Here is a 20,172-nt window from a genome sequence, read left to right as displayed (position 1 = left end):
CTTAGGCAAGGGGAAGCAAAACTCTATTATAGCCCATTCATATACTGAGTTTGACACAGCCAAGTTCCACACGTTTTAAGAAGAACTAATGACACAGTGCTCTTTACAAAGGTGGGTAACCTGGAAACATGTACTTCCAGAGGGAAGAAGAGCTCAGATCTACAACTGCAACTCCCGTGAAGAACCCAGAGCTTCATCTTCCTCATTGGAAGGCAGGGGACGGTTGACGTCGGTCAGTAGCCTGCACCCACACACTTCCCTCAACTGTTTTGAAGATCATGGACGTCAAAGTCGTCTAGTTTTTATGTTTTTATTTAGAGAGAAAAGGTGACAAGAATCAGTATACAGACAGATTTACATATATAGCAACACATCATTTAAAAGTCAAAGCGATGAAGGCTTTCCTAACGTTAGCAATAAATGCAGAAAAATTGTTGGTTTCTCTCACTTTTAGCTGCAGTTCTTCTATACAGTCCAAGGGAGGCGAACAAGAGATCACTAGGAGGAAGCAATGATACAAATCAGTTCTAATTTGAAAATAAACACATCCTAATGTGGCAGCATAAATTTCGACATATTTCCAGTCATAAAATGCCATTGCAAAGAGTGTCCTGCATTAGCCATTTGAGTACTCTCTTTAGCTTCCTACTCCCTATTAATATACATTTGCCCCTTTCCCTTAAGAAGTGATGTTATTTTGCATCATTACTTCTCATAGCTTCCATGTGAGTGGCTCTACAATTCCAGGTATTCTGCAATACAGCACTGGCCAACAATGATCCTGTTCAGAAGACACACTAAGCCGCCATGGTTAAGCATTTTGAGCTCAACGTTATGGCTTAGCGTGTCGTGTGAACCATTCCTAACCATGGTGGCTACATAACCACGGTTTAAACACGCTCACTAACCGTTTGCTGCAAAAGGGTTAGCGGCCTAGCCGTGGCTCAGCGTGTTGTGTCTTGACAGGCCTGCTCAGGAAACTGAACTGGTTAATGACAAGACTGCCTACCCACGTTGTGTACAAAGACAGACTGGCATTTTAGTTGGCAAAGGAGGGTAGCAAGCTTTCAAGCGGCACAGTACTTTTCTTCAATTAGGAATAAGATGCAAAAAACATAAGGTAAAGAACTTGACGTGCATTACAAGTTAGTTTAAAACAGGGGCGTCGAGCCTTTTTCAGCCCAAGGGCCAAATTCAAATTTGGAGAAGCCTTTGGGGGCTGCGTTCCAGTGGTGGGGCAGGCCAAAGGAAAAAGGGGGTGGGTTCAAAATCCCAGCATATTTTAGCTTCAGGGCATTTCAACAAAAAGGGTCCGGAGGGGGAAGAGCTCGGTGATCGCGAGATCCTCCCCCTCAGTCTACACGCGGTGTGCGACGTCCCAGGAGGAAGAGGATTTTGTTTGTTTTAATCCAAAGTGAGCGCAGGAGCGCTCCTACGAAAAATGTTATTTAAAAAAACCCTCCCGCTCCCCATGCCCTCCCCATTGAGATCTAGCCATGCCCTCAAGCTCTTACTGCCAGACACAAAGCCTTAGGGGAGGCATTTCAACCTTTCGGAATGGGGAAAACAGTATGTAAAAGCTGGGAAATTGTCAAACGAATGGCACTTGGGGGAAAGGGCATGGCCATCAGAGGAAGCCTGGAGCCTGTCTTCACGACACCGCTTCACCTCTCCTTCCCCCTGAAATCTCACAGTAATGCCGCTGCGGGGGTGGGAAATCCCCACGCCAAGAGGGAGAGTGGGGTTTTCCAGCGGTCATCTGGGCACTAGCGTTCACACACACCCTGCCCTTGTCCTGGCTTCTTGCGGCCAATCATCGGCCCCCTTCCGCCTGAAATGCTGCCCGGATCGACTGCAGAGCAAGGTCACTCAGTGGTGACCTCGCTTCCAAATGAAAAGTCAGGGTAAGTATAACCGACGCAGCGCCGATTCGCAGCCACCAAGAGGCTTTGAAGACGTACAGAAGCCCCCCACCCCGGAGTGCCAAATTTAGCCTGCAGGTCTGAGGTGAGACATGTATGGCTTGAAACCTCTTGAACTTAGTTTGAACAGGCTGCGTCTCACAAACGATGGTTGGAATGTAAAGAAGACAGGGAAGTTTTGAAACAAAGGGCATACAGAAATGTAGACTGTGACATAAACTATGATGGTTTTAATTTTTGTGAACCGCCCAGAGAGCTTCAGCTATTGGGCGGTATAAAAATGTAATAAATAAATAAATAAATAAATAAATACTGTGTTCAACCCCTGCAGTTGGTGAGCCTTAATATATTTGCAATTACAATGTTTGTCTCAAATGTTAGAAGTCCAGTCTGAACTGGGTGATTATTGAAGCAGACAAGACAAGTGAATCAACCTTATGGACTATACAGATCAAGTTAGCAAGAGAAAGCACGTACAAAGCCACAGAAATTATAGGCTGGAGTGTGTAGGGGTGTGTGTGTGTGTGTGTGTGTGTGTGTGTTTGAGAGAGAGGGAGGGAGGGAGGGAGGAGGGAGAACAAGGAAGGCAATCCTTCCTATAATTAGTTTAGTATCTAAAGACTTTTATTAGTGTGTGAAGAGAGACCAAGAAGGAACACCTGTGATTGTTTTGGTTGTTTTTTTAATCCAGTTACAAACGATAAAATGAAACATTGCTTTCTACATACCTTCATAAGCTCCCTCTTCATTTATGGAAAGGGTAAGCATGTGTGGCTTGTCAAAATCTTTCTGGTCAATACCGCGGAATATAAATTGCAAATGATTCGCTAGATGCAAAAAATAAAAATAAAAAATGAGAATGTATTCAGACCCCAGAGCGATGTCAAATAAAATCCATTTGCATGCATGCATTTCGGTTCACTGCAGAATTGTAGTATTCTTTTACGACTGTTTTTCCTCAGGTCAAAGAAATCCCTTGATATGGCAGTCTCTCTCCCCTCTGTCTAGATTTAGACCTTTTTATTCTCTCAGTATTTTAACACTTAATTTTAACTTAAATTTAAATGTTACTGTTCTAACTCTGTATTTTAATCTTATACCAATTTTGCTGCGTGGTTTTATCCTGGTTGTGCTTTTTATACTGTATTTTGTATTTGTGCTTTTAACCTGTTGGTTGTTTTATTATGGTTTTAATTTTTGTGAACCGCCCAGAGAGCTTCGGCTATTGGGCGGTATAAAAATGTAATAAATAAATAAATAAATAAATAGCACCAGCCATCACATATTGGGTACGAACTACACGTCAGAGATAATGGGTTGGATCCAAAAATCTGCAACTGGAGTTTCACAAATGGAAGAGTGAGGGGAGGGGGTATAGATAGATAGATATAGATATATTATTATTATTTATTTATATAGCACCATCAATGTACATGGTGCTGTACAGAGTAAAACAGTAAATAGCAAGACCCTATATTGCTGATTTCCCCCTGCATCACTCTTGTGACCCCTGAAAACCCAGATGATTGGGGGACAATCAAACAGCACGGAAGCTGACGCAGGAGGCTGCAGCCCTTCCGCAAACAGACGCCTCCACTGGATCACAGTCCCTCTTGTGAATGGGAAGATTTGCAGGGAGGCTGCTCTGCGTCTGACCAGTGGTTTATGCAACATGAACTAGCGTCACATCCTGCAAGGTTGGGCTATCAGTTTTCTAAATACCTAACCCTGAATAATCTGTGTTGCTATTGCTCAATCAAAACCTTACATATTTCAGTTTCAGGAACTGCATTTGGAAGAGAAGAGAGTGTGTGTTTAACAGTCACTCCATATGAATCAAAACTTGTGCCTCTCTCCTATACAACAGCCCAAGGTGGTACTAAGCAATTGGATACACCAAGGTAACTTTCAGAAAAGGACAGATTATTCTGGGTTAGGGTACTTAGAAAACTGATAGCACCATCACAGATGATGGGATACCAGTCTATGTTATATATGTCACTGGCTCAGTTCAGACAACACAGTTCTCAGTGGTATTATTATTATTCATTACATTTATATACTGCCCCATAGCCGAAGCTCTCTAGGAGGTTTATAAAAATTTAAACAGTGACCATTAAAAACAAATATACAGAATTTAAAAGCATAAAAACCGACAATATCCATTTAAAATATCCATCTTAGAACTCCACAGTGGAGATTTTACACAACTGTTTTGAAATGTGTTGTCTGGTGGGAAAACTCCACGCAACAGTGGAGGGTGTTTTTTTTGGGGGGGGGGGGGAAACAGTCCACACAGAATATCCACACTGTGCAGAGGAGAGTTCCTGCACAACTGTTGTGTGGCGGGCTCCGTGGAGTTTGCCATTGGGTTGACTTTTCCCACTGGCTACAAAGTTCCCTGGCAAAAGCAGCGAAAGGAGAGAGTGCCGTTCTATGAGAGCCACTGGGATTGTGGGTTTTTTAAAGCAATGGCTGATGGGATACCATCGGGAGGACCAGGGGAGGAGAGAGGGTAGAGGAACTGTCAGTCAAACGTCATGATGGATTTTACTCAATTCCACAGTAGCCCAGTCACACATTGGAGTTTGAACATGTTGTGTGGGGAATACTCCCTAAAAACTCAACCGCTGAGTGGAGTTTTCACACTGCGTTGACTAACGTGTTGTCTGAACTGAGCCACTATCTCCAAAGCCTCGTATGTGAACAAAATTCATGATGCTTCTTGTTGCAGTTAAGTGGGGAAAGAAAGAATTTTACATGATTATTGCTTTGCTTGCAAAATCCTCTTTTCCTTCCTCTTCCTCTTAAGGCAAGATCAACACTGGTAACTCTGACGGCATGTCTAGACCTGGGGATATCCTGGGGATCGCCCCGGGATCATCCCTGTGCGTCCACATGATGCACAGGGTATCCTGGGGGCAGGGAGAGATGATCCCTCTGCCCCGGGATATGGCTCTACACTTTAATCCCAGTTTTTCTCGCGGTCTTGGGATGATCCCGAGACCGCAGGAGGTGTGGCCGGGCATCCCGCTTTCATCCTGGCTCCTCGCGAGTAACTGCAAGGAGCCAGGAACTGGGCACACGCCATGGAGCTCCTCAGGAGCTCTGTGCCCATCGAGAGTGGGGTGAGTGCGGTCGTTCTTTAAACAACCCCACTTTTTGCGATTGAGCACTCTTCGTCCTGGGACACTGTGCGCCGCGTGTAGACACAGGGCGACAATCCCGGAAGTAGGTAAGTCCGAGATCGCCCCCTTTCTGGCTTTCTACACCCGTAGATGTAGACATGCCCTGATAGTCCTGATCAGTTGGGGCGAGTGCCACTTATTAAGAGAAATGGAAGTGTTGATAATTTGTTAGACAATGCACACGCAGCACATGAGCTGATGCTGAATGCGAAAGCACTCTCCCCTGCAGCAGCCTTTTGTCCTGGTGATCGGGCAAACCCACATGGAAAACCTTTCTCCTCGCGGACACTCTTGTTGCACCAGGACAATACTCAGCAAAAGGCTGACTACTTTGTATGGGGGGGCGGGGGGTGAACGGATTAATCTTGCTATCGAAAGCTGGAATTAGTCACTCTCTGAAACAGTACACGTGTGCACAGCAGTCTTACCAGACGTTTTGCGTATTTCTAACCCAAGTCGCTCTTTAAAGAGTTTTTCAGCCTTACAAAGTCTTTCCTCCCTTTCTTCTGTGGCTTTGTTTATAGCTGAGATTTAAACAAAACAAAATGTCAAGACTTTTCCTCATGCCTTTAAACCTACGGTCAATTTTTGTTTTAAGTGTTTGGTAAATTTATCAAATCATGATGTCTTTTGATGCATCAACATCAGAATTTTACAAGCTAAGAGTTTATTCATGCCATATATATATATATATATATATATATATATTTAAAAAGTACATCTGTTACCGTGAAGCTTTCATTTTTATTATGTGGCTTGTTTATTTAACTCACAATGAATACCTCCTTGATGTGAACATATCTTTCCCATTTTCCATAGCCACCTTTATTTATTTATTTATTTAAGATGGTTTTTAAGGCCATCTTACCTCCCAAATTTAAAAGCAAGTCTTACAGTGTAACCGCATGCATGCTGACTCAGTATTAAGCCCCCCTGTATTAAATGGGGGTGCCAAAAGCATCCAGTGTTGTTGTGGTTAACTCTGAAGTGTAGGACCTCACAACAGCCCCCAAAGAGAATCCATAATCTCACACTCAGGAGACATATAAATATATTTTGTTTTGTTATTATTTGTACTCAAAAGCAACTAACACCATCATAAAACCCAGGCATCCCCAAACCAAACAAAAAACAAACAACCACAAATAAAATCTCACAATTAAGCTTATGGGCCATGATTGCAATCATGCGCACTGTTACCTGGGAGTAAAACCCATTAAATTGTTGCTTATTCCAGACTGCATAGTTTTTAACTCAAGCTTAAAATGCCTTCAGTGAGCTGAAATGTAATGTTTAACTTTTAATTAAAAACGCAAACTATCATGCTAGCATGAAAGAGATAGTCCATCAGCTCCTGCTTGATTCTTTTCCTCATTCTGACTCTCTCTATTCTAATATATCAATCAACAGCAACTCTTGAAAGCCTTGTTATCGCCTCATTCATTTGCTAAAGCAAGGAGAATCCATCAATTACCCTGGTATTCTAGCAAATGATATTGTCACCCGTACTCTAAAAAGTCCCAGTTTCCACAACACCACTGATTGCATCCATTTACTGTGGAGAAGTGGTGCATACATAGGACTGCTAGAGCGGTATAAAATAAATGGCACACTGAAACACAATTGCATTATACATAATGAATTTAGTACACATTTCACTACATGAGAGACAATCGCCATATAAGAAATTGAATGTAAAGCAGCCTTAGCTTGCTCAACAGTGTGGCACAATCCAACACTTCTAGAATGTATCAATTCTTTCTTTTCTTTTTTACTACAACTTACTTTTACTTTTTCTGATTAATTCTTCCTTGAGCTCTTGGATGCTGACCATCAAGTCTGTCTCTTGTTTTTCCCTGTCGTTAATATTAGCAAGTATTTTGGATAATTTCTCCTGTTTTTCTTCAATGGATTTATTCTTTTGGCAGACCTCTGCATGAAACAGGGAAAACTGGAGGTTGAATCCAATGGTGTTAGTCCACCGACAGAAGCAGAACAGGGGTGGGCGGGTATTTCGATTCCTCTTTTCCCCACGAACCCTCAAAATCTGCTCTGGAGGGCTGAGAACCTCTCCGCCCACCCCAGAGCAAACTTTTAGGTGGTGCAGAGGGCTGCAGGGGAGAGGGAGAAAGGCCTGCTGCACACTAGCAGAGTTTTGTTAGTACAATGTTAGATTTAATTGTTGTAAACCGCCCAGAGAGCTTCGGCTGGGGGGCAGTATATAAATGTAATAAAATAAATAAATAAATTTAACCCTGAATGTTTACTTTTAATGCAAGACCAACTTACAAATCTGGTTCTATTTGCAAGCAATTACAGTGATGTACTCAAAGGTGTATCACTCTCAAATGGAGAGCCAGTGTGGTGTAGTGCTTAGAGTACTGGACTAGGACTCAGAAGACCCAGGTACTGGTTCCCACTCGACTATGAAGCTGACTGGGTGACTTTGGAACAGTCACTCATTCTCAGCCTAACCTACCTCACAGGGTTGTTGTTGTGAGGATAAAATGAAGAGGGGTATCATGTACACCACCTTGGGCTCCTTTGGAAAAAAAGGTGAGCTATAAATATTACAAATAAATAAAGATATTTAAATGAAAACATTAAATGTAGAACAAACATTGGGACATGTGCTGTTTCAACTTGATAAAAAGTAACACTTGTGTCTGCCTCTACGGTATGTGAACTACTCTGAGCACTTTAAAATGTTGCATAAAGGATTAAGTCTTAAACGGTATCCCCGTCAATGAAAATTCAAGATTACAAGAACAAATGTACAGAACATGCATATGTAAAATGAAAACAGGATAACCTCTGGATTACTTAGCTACATATCACCTGGATGATATATGTACAGCGTAACATAATATTGCTGTTGTATTTGGGTGAAAACAAACATACTTATTGTATTTATATCCTGCCTTTTTTCCTCCAAGGAACCCAAGGCAGCATACATAATCCTCCTCCTTTCCATTTTATCCTCACAACAACCCTGTGAGGTAGATTGGGCTGAGAGGCTATGACTGGCCCAAAGCCACTCAGTGGATTTCTATGGCCAAGTGGGGACTAGAACTCAGATCTCACAACTCCCAGACTAACACTTTAGCCACTACACCACACTGCCTCTTATGGGGGCAAGGAATAAGAGTCCAAAATGTCTGGTACTAGAGTTTGGTTTGGACATACATCTGCTGCATTCCAAGGCATTTGTTCAAAGGGCAGTGAATGTATATCCAAACTGCATCACACTCTATATTGAATGTATGTGTTTTTTCACTCTATTTTAAAGCGCAGTAGTCACAATCCAACACAAAGGTATTCATGCTTAAAAACCTGTCAACCTCAACAGGCATAAGAATACCTGTTAGATTGTGGCCATTATTGAAAACAGTATACTGGGGTTGGAAAAGGAATGCAGGAGAAGGAGTGAAGTGGGTAATTCAAATCAACTCTTTGGAAAAAGAACTGCATCTGGGAAGGTTTACTTACAAAACAAGATAATTAGTTCAGCTCATAATTACACACCCTTGCAAAACCCTACCCAATTAAACCTTTGGATGAACTATTTGTGTATCACAAAGATGAAAATGAGGACACCAGGGCTGGGTTGAGCTTAGTTACACTGCATTTATCTATTTATTTAGACTTGAACAGAAACCTAAAAGCAGAAAATAGACCCCATGCATAAAAATGACATTTCAAGCATTTTGCTTATTTTGTCTGCTTTAAAATCACATAGTGGCTCATGTAAAAATGTTTTTGGAACAATAAGAATAGATGCATACTATACCATTTGTATACTCGTGAAATTTGTTGATTATTTCATCTCCTTCTTTCAATCTCTTGGACCATTTATCTGCAATTTTTTTTAAAAAACAACAACCACAGAGTTATCTGCCACCGCAATCCTGAAATATTTTTGCTAGTTTATAATCATATACAAAGCAATCAACAGATATAAAGATTATTCTCCTGATCTTCACAGAATATTCTTTTCAGGAGGGGTGGGCAACTTGTGGTTCACCAGGGGTGGGAGTTGAGGGCAACTTGTGGCCCTCAACTCCCATGGCTTACAATTCTCTAACCATTGGCTATGTTGGCCAGGGCTGATGGGAATTGTAGACCAAAACATCTGGAGGGCTACAAGTTGCCCATCCCGGCTTTAAATCCAAATCTACCTTTCTCCTAACATTGTCAAAAGATGAATGGGAGGGACTGAGATGGGACTCAAATGGTTCAAAATTGGCTCTTCCTTCTCTATGGTTAGTCTCTCTCCCAACGCCTCCTCAGCCACGGAAGGGGGATTGTGGGACACAGATGCACAGCAACCATGAAAACGGGTTACTTAAGGGTGCACGCCTTTTTCCAGCTTGCATCCCTTTCTGTACAGGATATTGTGTTTGTCTGTGTGCTTTACATGTGTTGCAAGTGCCCCTGTCTATTTTTATTATTTTTATTTTTATTATTATTATTTATATAGCACCATCAGTGTACATGGTGCTGTACAGAGTAAAACAATAAAATAGCAAGACCCTGCCGCATAGGCTTACATTCTAATAGAATCATAATAAAACAATAAGAAAGGGAAGAGAATGCACCAAACAAGCACAGGGTAGAGTAATTTCATCCCATGTCCATGTAGTGCAGGAGAACACAACCTTTCCACCCCACCCGCCGGAGGATCACAACTAAAGTCGGGGCTGCACACATGTGGATGTGCACATACACACCCCAGTGAATCTGATACAGATCACTCTTTCCTCGAAGCAGGGAAAGAACCATCTGTAGGAGGATCTCTGGGGGAGGAAAGGGAGAGCCTTCTCTCCATTTCATCCCCCAGAGACCCTGATACAGATTGCAACAGCAGGATTGCTGGGGGAGGGGTGGAGAGAAGGTTAGCCTTGTGGGGGCTGCAGTTAAGACCTGAGGGAACATGCAGCCCCCAGGCCATGCACCCCTAATGTAGCAGGGAGTGCCAAATGGCAGCAAGATGGAAATAACTAATAATAAATCATATGAGATTTTACCTGAAAGCTTGCATAGGGACTCATCCCATAAATTTCTTAGTCCCAAAGTCTGGTCAATAGACTCACTGCAACAAGTGGTTTGGAACTTAGTCCAAAATTCCTTGATCTCTTTTTCAAGTATTGCCAGTTCATCATCATCTTTTGCCTGGGCCATTATTCTGAAAATAGATCAAAGTATAATCACACAGAAGTCTTGGTGGCTAGATTAAACACTACAACATAAAGGATTATTTGCAAATCTTATATACCCATTTAGATTTCACAGACCAGAACCCTAGCTATAAGCATAACTGTGCAGCTGCTTTCTATAGTGTTTACAATGGTATGTTCCTCCCCACAACTTTACAACATCAGAAAAAGCACAGGCTGTGTGTTTCCCTCCCTGTGTGTGTGTATGTATTTCAAGAGAAGAAATCAATCAAGAAACTAAAAAAATCTAAACTAGGTAAGACAGTGAAACAGATCAACCTTGTTTAGACAGAGACAGCTGACAGCTATCATGACCGTCCATTTCCTTTTCCAAAAGTGTTCTAAAAATGGTAGCAGGATACACAAAAGTAATTCAAGTTGCAATCCTATGCCTGTTTAGATGGGGGGGGGAAATCCTACACTTCCCAGCATGCTGGGAGTTGTAGGAATGTTTTGTTGTCTAAATATGCATAGGATTGCGTCCTAAAACGTGTTTTCACCTTTAAGTTTCCATTTTGCATGAAACTATTCTATATTTTAAAAATTCTGTAAGTATGAAGTCGGGAGATTTACCCGGAAAGCAGAAACGTCGTTTCAGGCGTCACCCCGATATGTAAGAAAACTCAGCAAAGGGCTGCTCCTGCCCTCTGAGGCAGGCGAGACTGGGACATCTTGCAGCGGGCTAGAATTCTGCTTTCTCCCCTGCCGCGGCAATTAATTAATTACCATTAATTTCTCCATTCACTCGTTAAACTCACCCTATCCGTTGTCCGATTCAAAACTTCCATCTCTTTCGCGCCCGCGATCAACGACGTCTTTCCCTTATTGGTTCCTCGCGCGCGCCAGGGTGTGGACGGAGCTGGCGATTGGTTCGCAGCACGTCGTCTAGATGGGGAAAGGTCAAGCGCTGGGATTCTCTTTCGCTATTGGACGAGAGAGGCGATGGGTATGATGGGAATTGTAGTTTAATAACCTCCCCCCCCCCTTTTTCACTCAAATTCGTAGCCTTTTTGTTGTGAGGCGAAGGGACTACTGAATAAAAGGAGAAGATGTGTTTACAGTGCTGGTCTCGTTTCATTTACGTTTGTATACCCTCCAATAGCCAAAGCTCTCTGGGCAGAAGTTAGATCTTGCTATTTACTGTGTAATCTGTACAGCACCATGTACATTGATGGTGCTATATAAATAAATAAATAATAAGAATAAGAATAAGAATAATAAGATGTTTCAAGAGGGATAGCCTTTGATGGTATATTTGAATAAGAACCTCAAAATGTATCATAGCTAAGAAGACAGTTGGTAGATGGTCTACATTTCTGGACTTGCCCTATCAGCATACATAATTTTATGATGTCCATAAAAACTATTTCATAACTTTATACAGTGTTTGTAAGCTAATATAATGCAGTTCGTTTTGTCATTTGCTATGAAATATTCAGCGCCAACTGGATTGATAAAAGGAAACAGGGATGCATTTCAAATTGTGCATACTAACATGTTTTATCCCTGTCTTGTCAACATATTAGGGGGGCAATGGTCAATTTTCTAGAAAGGGAGAAAAATAGAAACATTCAGCTGCTCACAAAAGGCTAACATTCACTTTGGCTTCTCTTTCATTTTATTTAATATAATGAAATAACTCCTGTATGAAATAACTCCTACAACTCCCAGCCAGCTATGCTGCCTGGGAGATGCTGGGAGTTGCAGAATTTATTTAATCTAAACATACATAGGGTTGCATCCTGAGGCGCAGGGCTGGACTATCCATGAGCCAAGGAGAGTCTCTTAGCTCAGGCGGCGTGCCAGTCGGGAGAGGCAGTGAATCACGCCTCCCCTCCTCATCTGCCAATGTTGTGGGCCACTGGGCCTACAACCACTACTACTCCCAGACCTGCCCGCCCCAACTTTGGCCACCTCCTCGCCCCCATCGAGGAGAAAAGGCTGTGGCCTGGGTGTGCTTGATGGCTGTAGATCAGCCACCAATGACCATTGGCTCGGAGCACTGTCACCACTTTGACACGGCATCAAAAACCGCAGGCATTTCAGCAAAGCAGCCAACACTGCTCCACGCTTCATCAAGCCCAGTTACCCCAAAGCCTTACTCCGCAGAAGGGCGGGGAATGGGTGGTGGCCTTACTGATCTTGTTGGACTTCAACTCCCATCAGCCCACAAAAACTACTTGAAGACAAGCGGCAGCAGTAGGGTGTATCCAGTGGGTACCACTGGAGTAGAGCTCGGTGGGCTGCATTAATAGAAGTATAGCTTCCAAATCACACGAGGTACTGGTTCCCCTCTATTCGGCCCTGGTTAGGCCTCATCTTGAGTATTTCGTCCAGTTTTGGGCACCACACTTCAAGAAGGATGCAGACAAGCTGAAGTGTGTTCAGAGGAGGGCAACGAGGATGATCAGGGGTCTGGAAACAAAGCCCTGTGAGGAGAGACTGAAAGAACTGGGCATGTTTAGCCTGGAGAAGAGAAGATTGAGGGGAAACATGATAGCAGTCTTCAAATACTTGAAAGGTTGTCACACAGAGGAGGGCCAGAATCTCTTCTCGATCATCCCAGAGTGCAGGACACGGACTAATGGGCTCAAGTTACAGGAAACCAGATTCCAGCTGGACATCAGGAAAAACTTCCTCACTGCTAGAGCACTACGGCAATGGAACCAGTTACCGAGGGAGGTTGTCGGCTCTCCCACACTAGAGGCCTTCAAGAGGCAGCTGGACAACCATCTGTCAGGGATGCTTTAGGGTGGATTCCTGCATTGAGCAGGGGGTTGGACTCAATGGCCTTATAGGCCCCTTCCAAATAGAGATGTGAAGGCTTGGGAAAAAAACTGGAAAAACTTGGGGGGGTTCCCCCCGTTTTCCCCCGAAGCCTCTTGATTTCCCCCCGAAAAATTGGAAAAATTGGAAAAAAATGAAGACAAAACGGATTACGGGATGTTTTATTTTAGCATGATGAATAAAATGTTTAAGACAAGGTGTTCAGATATTCACTTCTCCAAATGATTTCTAAAAACTGTACAGTATCAGATTAACAATGTCTGTTCACCAAGGACAAGCACATCCTAGGCTGCAAACTGAGACTACAACTCTCAAATGCAAGAGCAAGATGCATTTCTGCCTCTAGGGGGCACTGCCATTGAAACAGAGACTGAAACTAATAGTGATAGCTATAGGTCAGAAAATGAGTCTGATTAAATTTCATGCATATTCAATGAATCTTGGTTCCCCTTTTTTTCTCAGTTTTTTATGGGAATGGGTGCTTTATGTCTTGACCCTGAAGAATTAGCGGAAACATAAATAATTTTCTTTGTTACTAATGTTGGTGGTTTCTTCTGTTGTTGTTTTTTTAAATTGATTTTTTGCCTGCTCCTCGTAAACTGGCAGAACCAAAGAGGTTCCTTACAGCTCAGGTGTTCCTAACAGTTCAGGAGCTTGTAGCTCCATTTGCTACAAAATAGAGTAAAAAAGTAAACTAAATTCGTAATAATTGTTTGAATACACTGTACTTTTAATATACCAAATGTAATAATTTTATGCCAAACCAACTTGAACATAATTACATTTTATGTTACTAAAGTAACAAAGTGACTTTCAATTTGTAAAAAGTGCTAATATTGCATTATTTCAATTTCCCCCCAAATTTCTGTTTTTCCCCGAAACCCCCCAGAACAAAACCAGTTTTTTTTCCATGGCTTCAAAATTTCCAGAAATTTTACATCTCTGCTTCCAACTCTACTATTCTATGATTCTGTATGGGGATGAGGAGAAGAGAGGCAGGGGAGTGGGTGGCACTTGTCTCAGGCAGCAAAATATCTTGGTCTGGCCTTGCTGAGGCTGCAGTCCTGAACATGCTCATTATTAGGTGGTAAGTCCCTTTGAAAACAATAGTAATTACTTCTGAGTAAACATGTATCAGATTGCCCTGGAAGATGATTATTCTGCACCATGTTCTAGGCCAGAAGAAAATAGGCAGCTGGCCCTCATGAACTCTTGCTGAATTGCTTTAATAAATAGCAGGCTTTCTAATCATAGATGGTGCCCTCTGAAGCTGGTTCGACTTCAGTGCTCGTAGGCTGAATATTTCTTTCATGTCACCTGCCCTGAGTTTGAAAAAGATACATAGCATCTTTTTTATTTTTCAAATTGCAGTTTGTTGCTTCATAATGAGTGCTGGGGACAGCACGATGAACTGAATCTATTCATTTGCCTGTTGGAAAAGCAGTTCTTTGCAGCATGCATTGATCTTTAGCACAGCTCTCTGGAGGGTTGCTTTGTGTGCTTCCTTGGACTTTTTGGATCCCGCGTAGTGAATTCTTTTTCTATTTTTACCTGTTGTCTAGCAAACTGCCAACATGTCTTGTTCCAGTTCGCTGTCTGTGCAGGTGCTGATTAGAGACCACACTGGATACACAATAATGCCTTCCATGCTGCTCTGTTATTTTCCCATTGACGAAAATGTATCCGCAGTACACAAAAGGGAGCCAACATTTATCTGAAGGAGTTTTGTGAGCAATTCTCAGTTCTTTTATTAGGAGTGCTGATCTCCAATTAAAAAGACCATCTGTTTTATGTGACAATGACAGAGCGGAAAAAAGTTTCCAAAGCTACGCATAAAAGGGTGTCCATAAAACTCTGCCTCAGTGGGAAAAACCTGTTAAGTATGCTGCACAGGTTCTGTAGATAAATCCTCCATTGTTTGGCAAAGGAATATACACAAAGAGATGCAGTTGGAAAGAGATGCTTTTATGAACAACCCAATGTAGATATTAGCAAGACCCACGGTAAGACTTGGGAGCTGTCTTCATGGCGCCGGGTTGGCACCGCCTCTCTCCTCAACCCCGCACTTTCCCTCTACCAAACAGCGGTGCGTAATCCTGACGTCGAGGAGGGGGTGCAGGGTTTCTGGGTGGCCATCCGGGTCCCAAAGATTCCACCGCCCTCTTCCTGGTGGAAGGCGACCAATCGCTGGTCGCCTTCCACCAGACTCTGCCCTGGGTTGGCTCCAGATTGGCCGCAGAGCAATGTTACATGGCGGCCTTTTCAAATTGCAGCATCGCAGGGAAGCCCCACGGTGGCTCTGAAGCTGCACCTGTGTCATCTAACCAACAGGCGCAGTTCCACAGCCACCGCAGGGCTTTCCCCGCATGTAAACAGCCCCCAGGGCCTTGGCCCTAGCTCAGGAGCTGCTACACAGGTGCATTAGGCCCTAAACTCCAGTACAATGTGCACAGTGAGGAAACAGCTGCTGTTCATCTCTGTGGCAGAAGTCCAGAATCCCAGGTATCAGGACCAAACCCAGCCTTCCCCCTTCCTGTGGTCTCATTTCCTTTCCCCTAATCAACAATCATTTGGTGGTTCCCCCACTTTTGTAGAATTTTCTCCCCATTCTGAAAGGTTGAAGTGCCTCTCCTCAGACTTTAAGAGCTTTGAGCTACATTATACTAGTGTGTGGATGTATGTATATGTGTGTGGATGTACTCCTTTCGCCTTTGCCCTACCCTTCTACCACCATTCTTTTTTTTGGGGGGGGGAAATTAAGGATATACACTATGAAATGTTTTTATTTATCTGTATTAAATAAAAACCTAGCATTCCTACTAGTAGTTGGTCTGCTGGTATAACAATGACCAGCCCCAGGCTTCATAAGCCGTGTTGAAGAAAGTATTGTAGTTCAGAGTGTGGAAGGGCATTAGGCTCCTCTGCCTTATATACTATCATTTTCCTCTGCCTTATATACTATCTTCTCCTCTGCCTTATATACTATCATTTCCAAAAACAGAAGGACGTACCTTCTTGGGGTCAGGGTCAGGGGGGCTTGGTCCCCTGACGTTTCTTGCACCCCAAACATTTCTCTGAAATGGAATTTGGCCCTTAGGCTGAGAGTGATTCAACACCCCTACTTGATGATTGCCTTTGCAACTACCCCACACTTCCGAAATATGTCTAGAGATACTATCCCCTTTGAGGGTCTGTCTTAAGAGAGCCAGTGTGGTATAGTGATTAGTGTATTGGAATCGGAATTGGGAGATCTAGGTTCTACTCTCCACTTGGCCATGAAGCTCACTAGGTGATTTTGGGCCAGTGACTCTCAGCCTAACTGACCTCACAGGGTTGTTGTGAGGATAAAATGGAAAGGAGCAGGACCATGTAAGCCACCTCGGGTGACCATATAAAAAGGAGGACATGCTCCTGTATTTGTAACAGTTGTATAGAAAAGGGAATTTCAGCAGGTGCTATTTGTATGCATGCAGCACCTGGTGAAATTCCTTCATCAAAACAGTTAAAGCTGCAGGAGCTCTGCCCTCTTTTGTATCTGGTCACTCCAGTATAGCTCCTGCAGCTTTAACTGTTGTGATGAAGAAGGAATTTCACCAGGTCCTCCTTTTCATATGGTTACCCTATTCCTTGCAAGAGGAAAAAAGGTAGGATATAAATGTAACAATACAACAACAAAAATGTATTACTGACTGGCCCTAAAATTAATATTCTATTGTTAGGTTATTACTACCCAAACCCATTATAAATATGAAGCCACTAGAAAGAAATTCAAGTAAAAGTCTGTCTTCATCTTCATGATATGCTTTTGCAGTTAATAAATATCAGTAAAAAAGATCAGTCAAGTTACAGCCTTATTTACCCTTTTGTTTTTAATGAAGTATATGTATGTAATTAATTGCTGGTTCTTGGAAAGACAGGAGATGCACTATATTTCCATATCTGATTTCTCCAAGATTATTTATCATTTGCCTTGAAGCTCAGTTACAAAAGAGGGCAGGGCTCCTGCAACTTTAACTGTTGTGAAGAAGGAATTTCACCAGGTGCTGCATGCCTACAAATGACACCTGCTGAAATTCCCATGTCATACAATTGTTAAAGATACAGGACTCCTGTCCTCCTTTCCATATGGGAAAGTTGATCTCTCAGTGGAGTCGATGAGGATGGCCCCGGGATCTCACCTCTCCCCCAGTTGTTATGAAGTTAGTGTGGTATCCTGTAGTGGCATAAAAGGATTTTGCAAATAGGGAACATCCACTGCAACCCTTTGAACTTTTTGTTAACATTCCATAGACCTAATGACAGAAAAAGGCTACAATCCCCCCATACCTGTGGGTAAGCCTCATTGAACTCAATGGGGCTTACTTCTGAGTAAACATGCATAGGATTGCACTGAGGCATTTTTTTACCCATGATGCTTATATTGGCTTTTCCATAAATTGGTTTCTAAGGCAAATATACAGTCTATATTAGCTAGATTCTAAAACATGCATACAAATTCGCTTTCATATTTTGTCTCGGGGCGTAAGCATTGATTACTGGTAACTACGTAGGATTCTTTGAATTCTGTACAAATCCAATAGACGGCTGAGTATACTGTACTAAGTTCATCCTGTTTAGACTCAAATTCATAAGTCTAGCTAGTGACAATAACATAACTTTTATAAGGGAAAAATAGTCTTTTGTATCTTCTCTCAGCAAGTTTGTTGAATTTTTTTTTTTAAAAAATTAGTGTGTTCTAGAATATATTTTTTACATCCTAAAACTGGTATTATTTAATGCCACCTAGTGGTCATTTGCAATTACTGACAGTATAATACCGTATTTCTTCGATTCTAAGACGCCATCAATTGTAAGATGCACACTAATTTCAGTACCACCAACAGAAAAAAAGCTTTGATTCTAAGAAATAATAAATGACCTGCGATTCTAAGACGCACCCCATTTCTAGAGATGTTTATATGGGGGGAAAAGTGTGTCTTAGAATCGAAGAAATACAGTAACTAAAAATCCAAACAAAGAGAACTGTGTTTACTCTTAAGGGGGAAAAACTAAAATGGTTACCTGGCACTACCCCTAATGAACAAGTGGGGATTGGTGACAGTGAGTGTGCAATCCAATACATGTTTGGATAGAAAGAGGTCCAATGACTCCTAGTATTGACCACCAAAACATGTTGGTTGAGGAATGCTGGGAGTTGCAGAATATTTTTTTGACTAAACATGCATGGGATTGCACCATGAGGTGTTCAACAAGAACTAAAGGAAGACCAACCCTTGGAAATAGAGATATGCTTCCCATAGATTTCCAGATGTTATTAGTGAGGTCCAAGTGCCCTGTGCTGTCCTGAAAATCAAGCATTGCAGATTTCTTACTATGTATTCTTATCCAAATTTGACCACTTTGACCAAAGCAAATAAACTGAGTTTTAAATTTCAGGATTATTATTTTTATTTCAGTTTTTCTTGAACATGGACTAAATTTTCTCCACAATATTTTCTAGCTTGAAAATATTATTCACTTCAAGGGTGGGTGGGATGGGGCAAGAATTCACCGTTTGCCCTATTATATCTGAAGTGACCGTTATTGCTGCCTTGAACAACAGAACACAATGTACCAAAGATAAGTGGGCTTCAGCTAATACCGCTAGAGTCATAGTTTGTGTTGCTGGCTTTTTCTTCTCCCCTTGCTTAGCAACGCCTGACCTCAGTTATCACATAATGTTTACTTTGATATTTAGGTGTACAGTAATTGTTCACATTTTCTGTTTCTTGCTTCAGTCCTGCGGTTTGCAAAATGAAGTCTGGGGAAGCCTGGGATTCAACGCCTTGGATGCTTATCAGGGGAATGCAGTGGGAATGTCAGGCAAGCTTGCCCCGTACTGCCAATCTAGTCCTGATATAAAAAATCAGAACAAAGTATTGGGTGTGTTCTAGGGCAGGCATGGGCAGATGTAAGGCCTGTGGGGTTTACTTTGCTTTTTATTAGAACCCCTAGTCCAGGTTGGTCACTGGCACACCTAGGGGTGACCATTATACCAACTTTAAAATCACTCCACTGGCTGCCAATCAGTTTCCAGGCGAAGTACAAAGTGTTGCTCATTACCTTTAAAGCCCTACATGGTTTGGGTCCAGGTTATTTGCAGGATCGCCTTCCCGGGTACAATCCACCCCACACACTCAGGTCCTCTGGGGAGAATTTACTCCAGTCAGCCAAAACTTGGCTGACATCTGTTACCCAGAGGACCTTTTCTTCTGCTGACCCCAGACTATGGAATGGCCTGCCGGGAGAGATTCGTCAGCTTAATGGTCTTTCCGAATATAAGAAAGCCATAAAGACTGATCTCTTCTGGCAGGCCTACACAGATGAATTTTAAGATGTCCAACTGTTTTTTTTTTATTATTGTATCAGTTTTATACGTTTTTAATCAGTCTTATGCATTTTCTGGTATTGTTGTATTTAATGTTGTTCCCTGCCTCGATCCAGAGGAAGAGACAGGTAAGGAATAAATATTAATTAATATTATTATTAGGGACTATAGCTCAGTGGCAGGGCAAATGTACAACCTATATTAGCTAGATTCTAAAACATGCATGCAATTTTGCTTTCATATTTTGTCTCGGAGCATAAGCATTGATTACTGGTAGCAATCTAGGATTCAATGAATTCTGTATAAATCCTTTGCATGCAGAAAGCCCCAGTTTCGATTCCTGGCATCTCCAGCTAGGGCTGGAAAAAGCCTTGCTAGAAACCCTGGAGAGCTGCTGACACTCAGTGGCGACAATACTGGGCTAGATGGACCAATGGTTTGATTCAGCATAGGGCAGCTTCCTATGTTCCTAAGACTGGAGTTGGAGCCAGAAACAAAACAGTAACTGTGGGTGGAACCAGATTCAGAATGGTCACTTAGGGGTTGGAGACAATTACCTACTGAACTCCATATGCCATTCACTGGTATGACCTCTACGTACAGGTACAAATCGATAAGTTATTACAGATCAAGGATTCTAAGAACCTAATTTAAGGGGGTGAATAAGCCTGTCTGTCTTTGCTGTTGTTCAA

At 42.3% G+C, this 20,172-nt stretch overlaps 1 protein-coding gene across 1 annotated transcript; it reads right to left on the bottom strand.

Moving 5' to 3' along the window:
- Positions 1-307: 307 nt before the first annotated feature.
- SPC25 (SPC25 component of NDC80 kinetochore complex) lies at positions 308-11,132 on the bottom strand. The gene is made up of 7 exons (XM_063118615.1): positions 11,085-11,132; positions 10,138-10,295; positions 8,901-8,966; positions 6,896-7,042; positions 5,539-5,634; positions 2,651-2,749; positions 308-498 (listed from the first exon to the last, which is right to left on the bottom strand). Exons 2-7 carry the CDS (start codon positions 10,289-10,291, stop codon positions 374-376), a joined length of 687 nt encoding a protein of 228 aa, XP_062974685.1. The 5' UTR covers positions 10,292-10,295; positions 11,085-11,132; the 3' UTR covers positions 308-373.
- Between the last annotated feature and the right edge of the window lie 9,040 nt (positions 11,133-20,172).

Source organism: Elgaria multicarinata, chromosome 2, assembly GCF_023053635.1.
Source record: "Elgaria multicarinata webbii isolate HBS135686 ecotype San Diego chromosome 2, rElgMul1.1.pri, whole genome shotgun sequence".
Classification (NCBI taxonomy): Eukaryota; Metazoa; Chordata; class Lepidosauria; order Squamata; family Anguidae; genus Elgaria; species Elgaria multicarinata.
The sequence above is the reverse complement of the archived record's forward strand: the minus strand, read 5'-3'. Positions and strand labels throughout refer to the sequence as shown.

Bases quoted from the DNA above. Each gene is read 5' to 3' on its own strand.
- SPC25 (XM_063118615.1), bottom strand. From the start codon at position 10,291: ATGGCCCAGGCAAAAGATGATGATGAACTGGCAATACTTGAAAAAGAG. The intron at 7,043-8,900 runs GTATAGTATGCA...TGTTTCATGCAG, and splicing joins ATTTCACGAGTATACAAATG to AGGTCTGCCAAAAGAATAAA. The intron at 499-2,650 runs GTATGTAGAAAG...GCTTCCTCCTAG, and splicing joins TGAAGAGGGAGCTTATGAAG to TGATCTCTTGTTCGCCTCCC.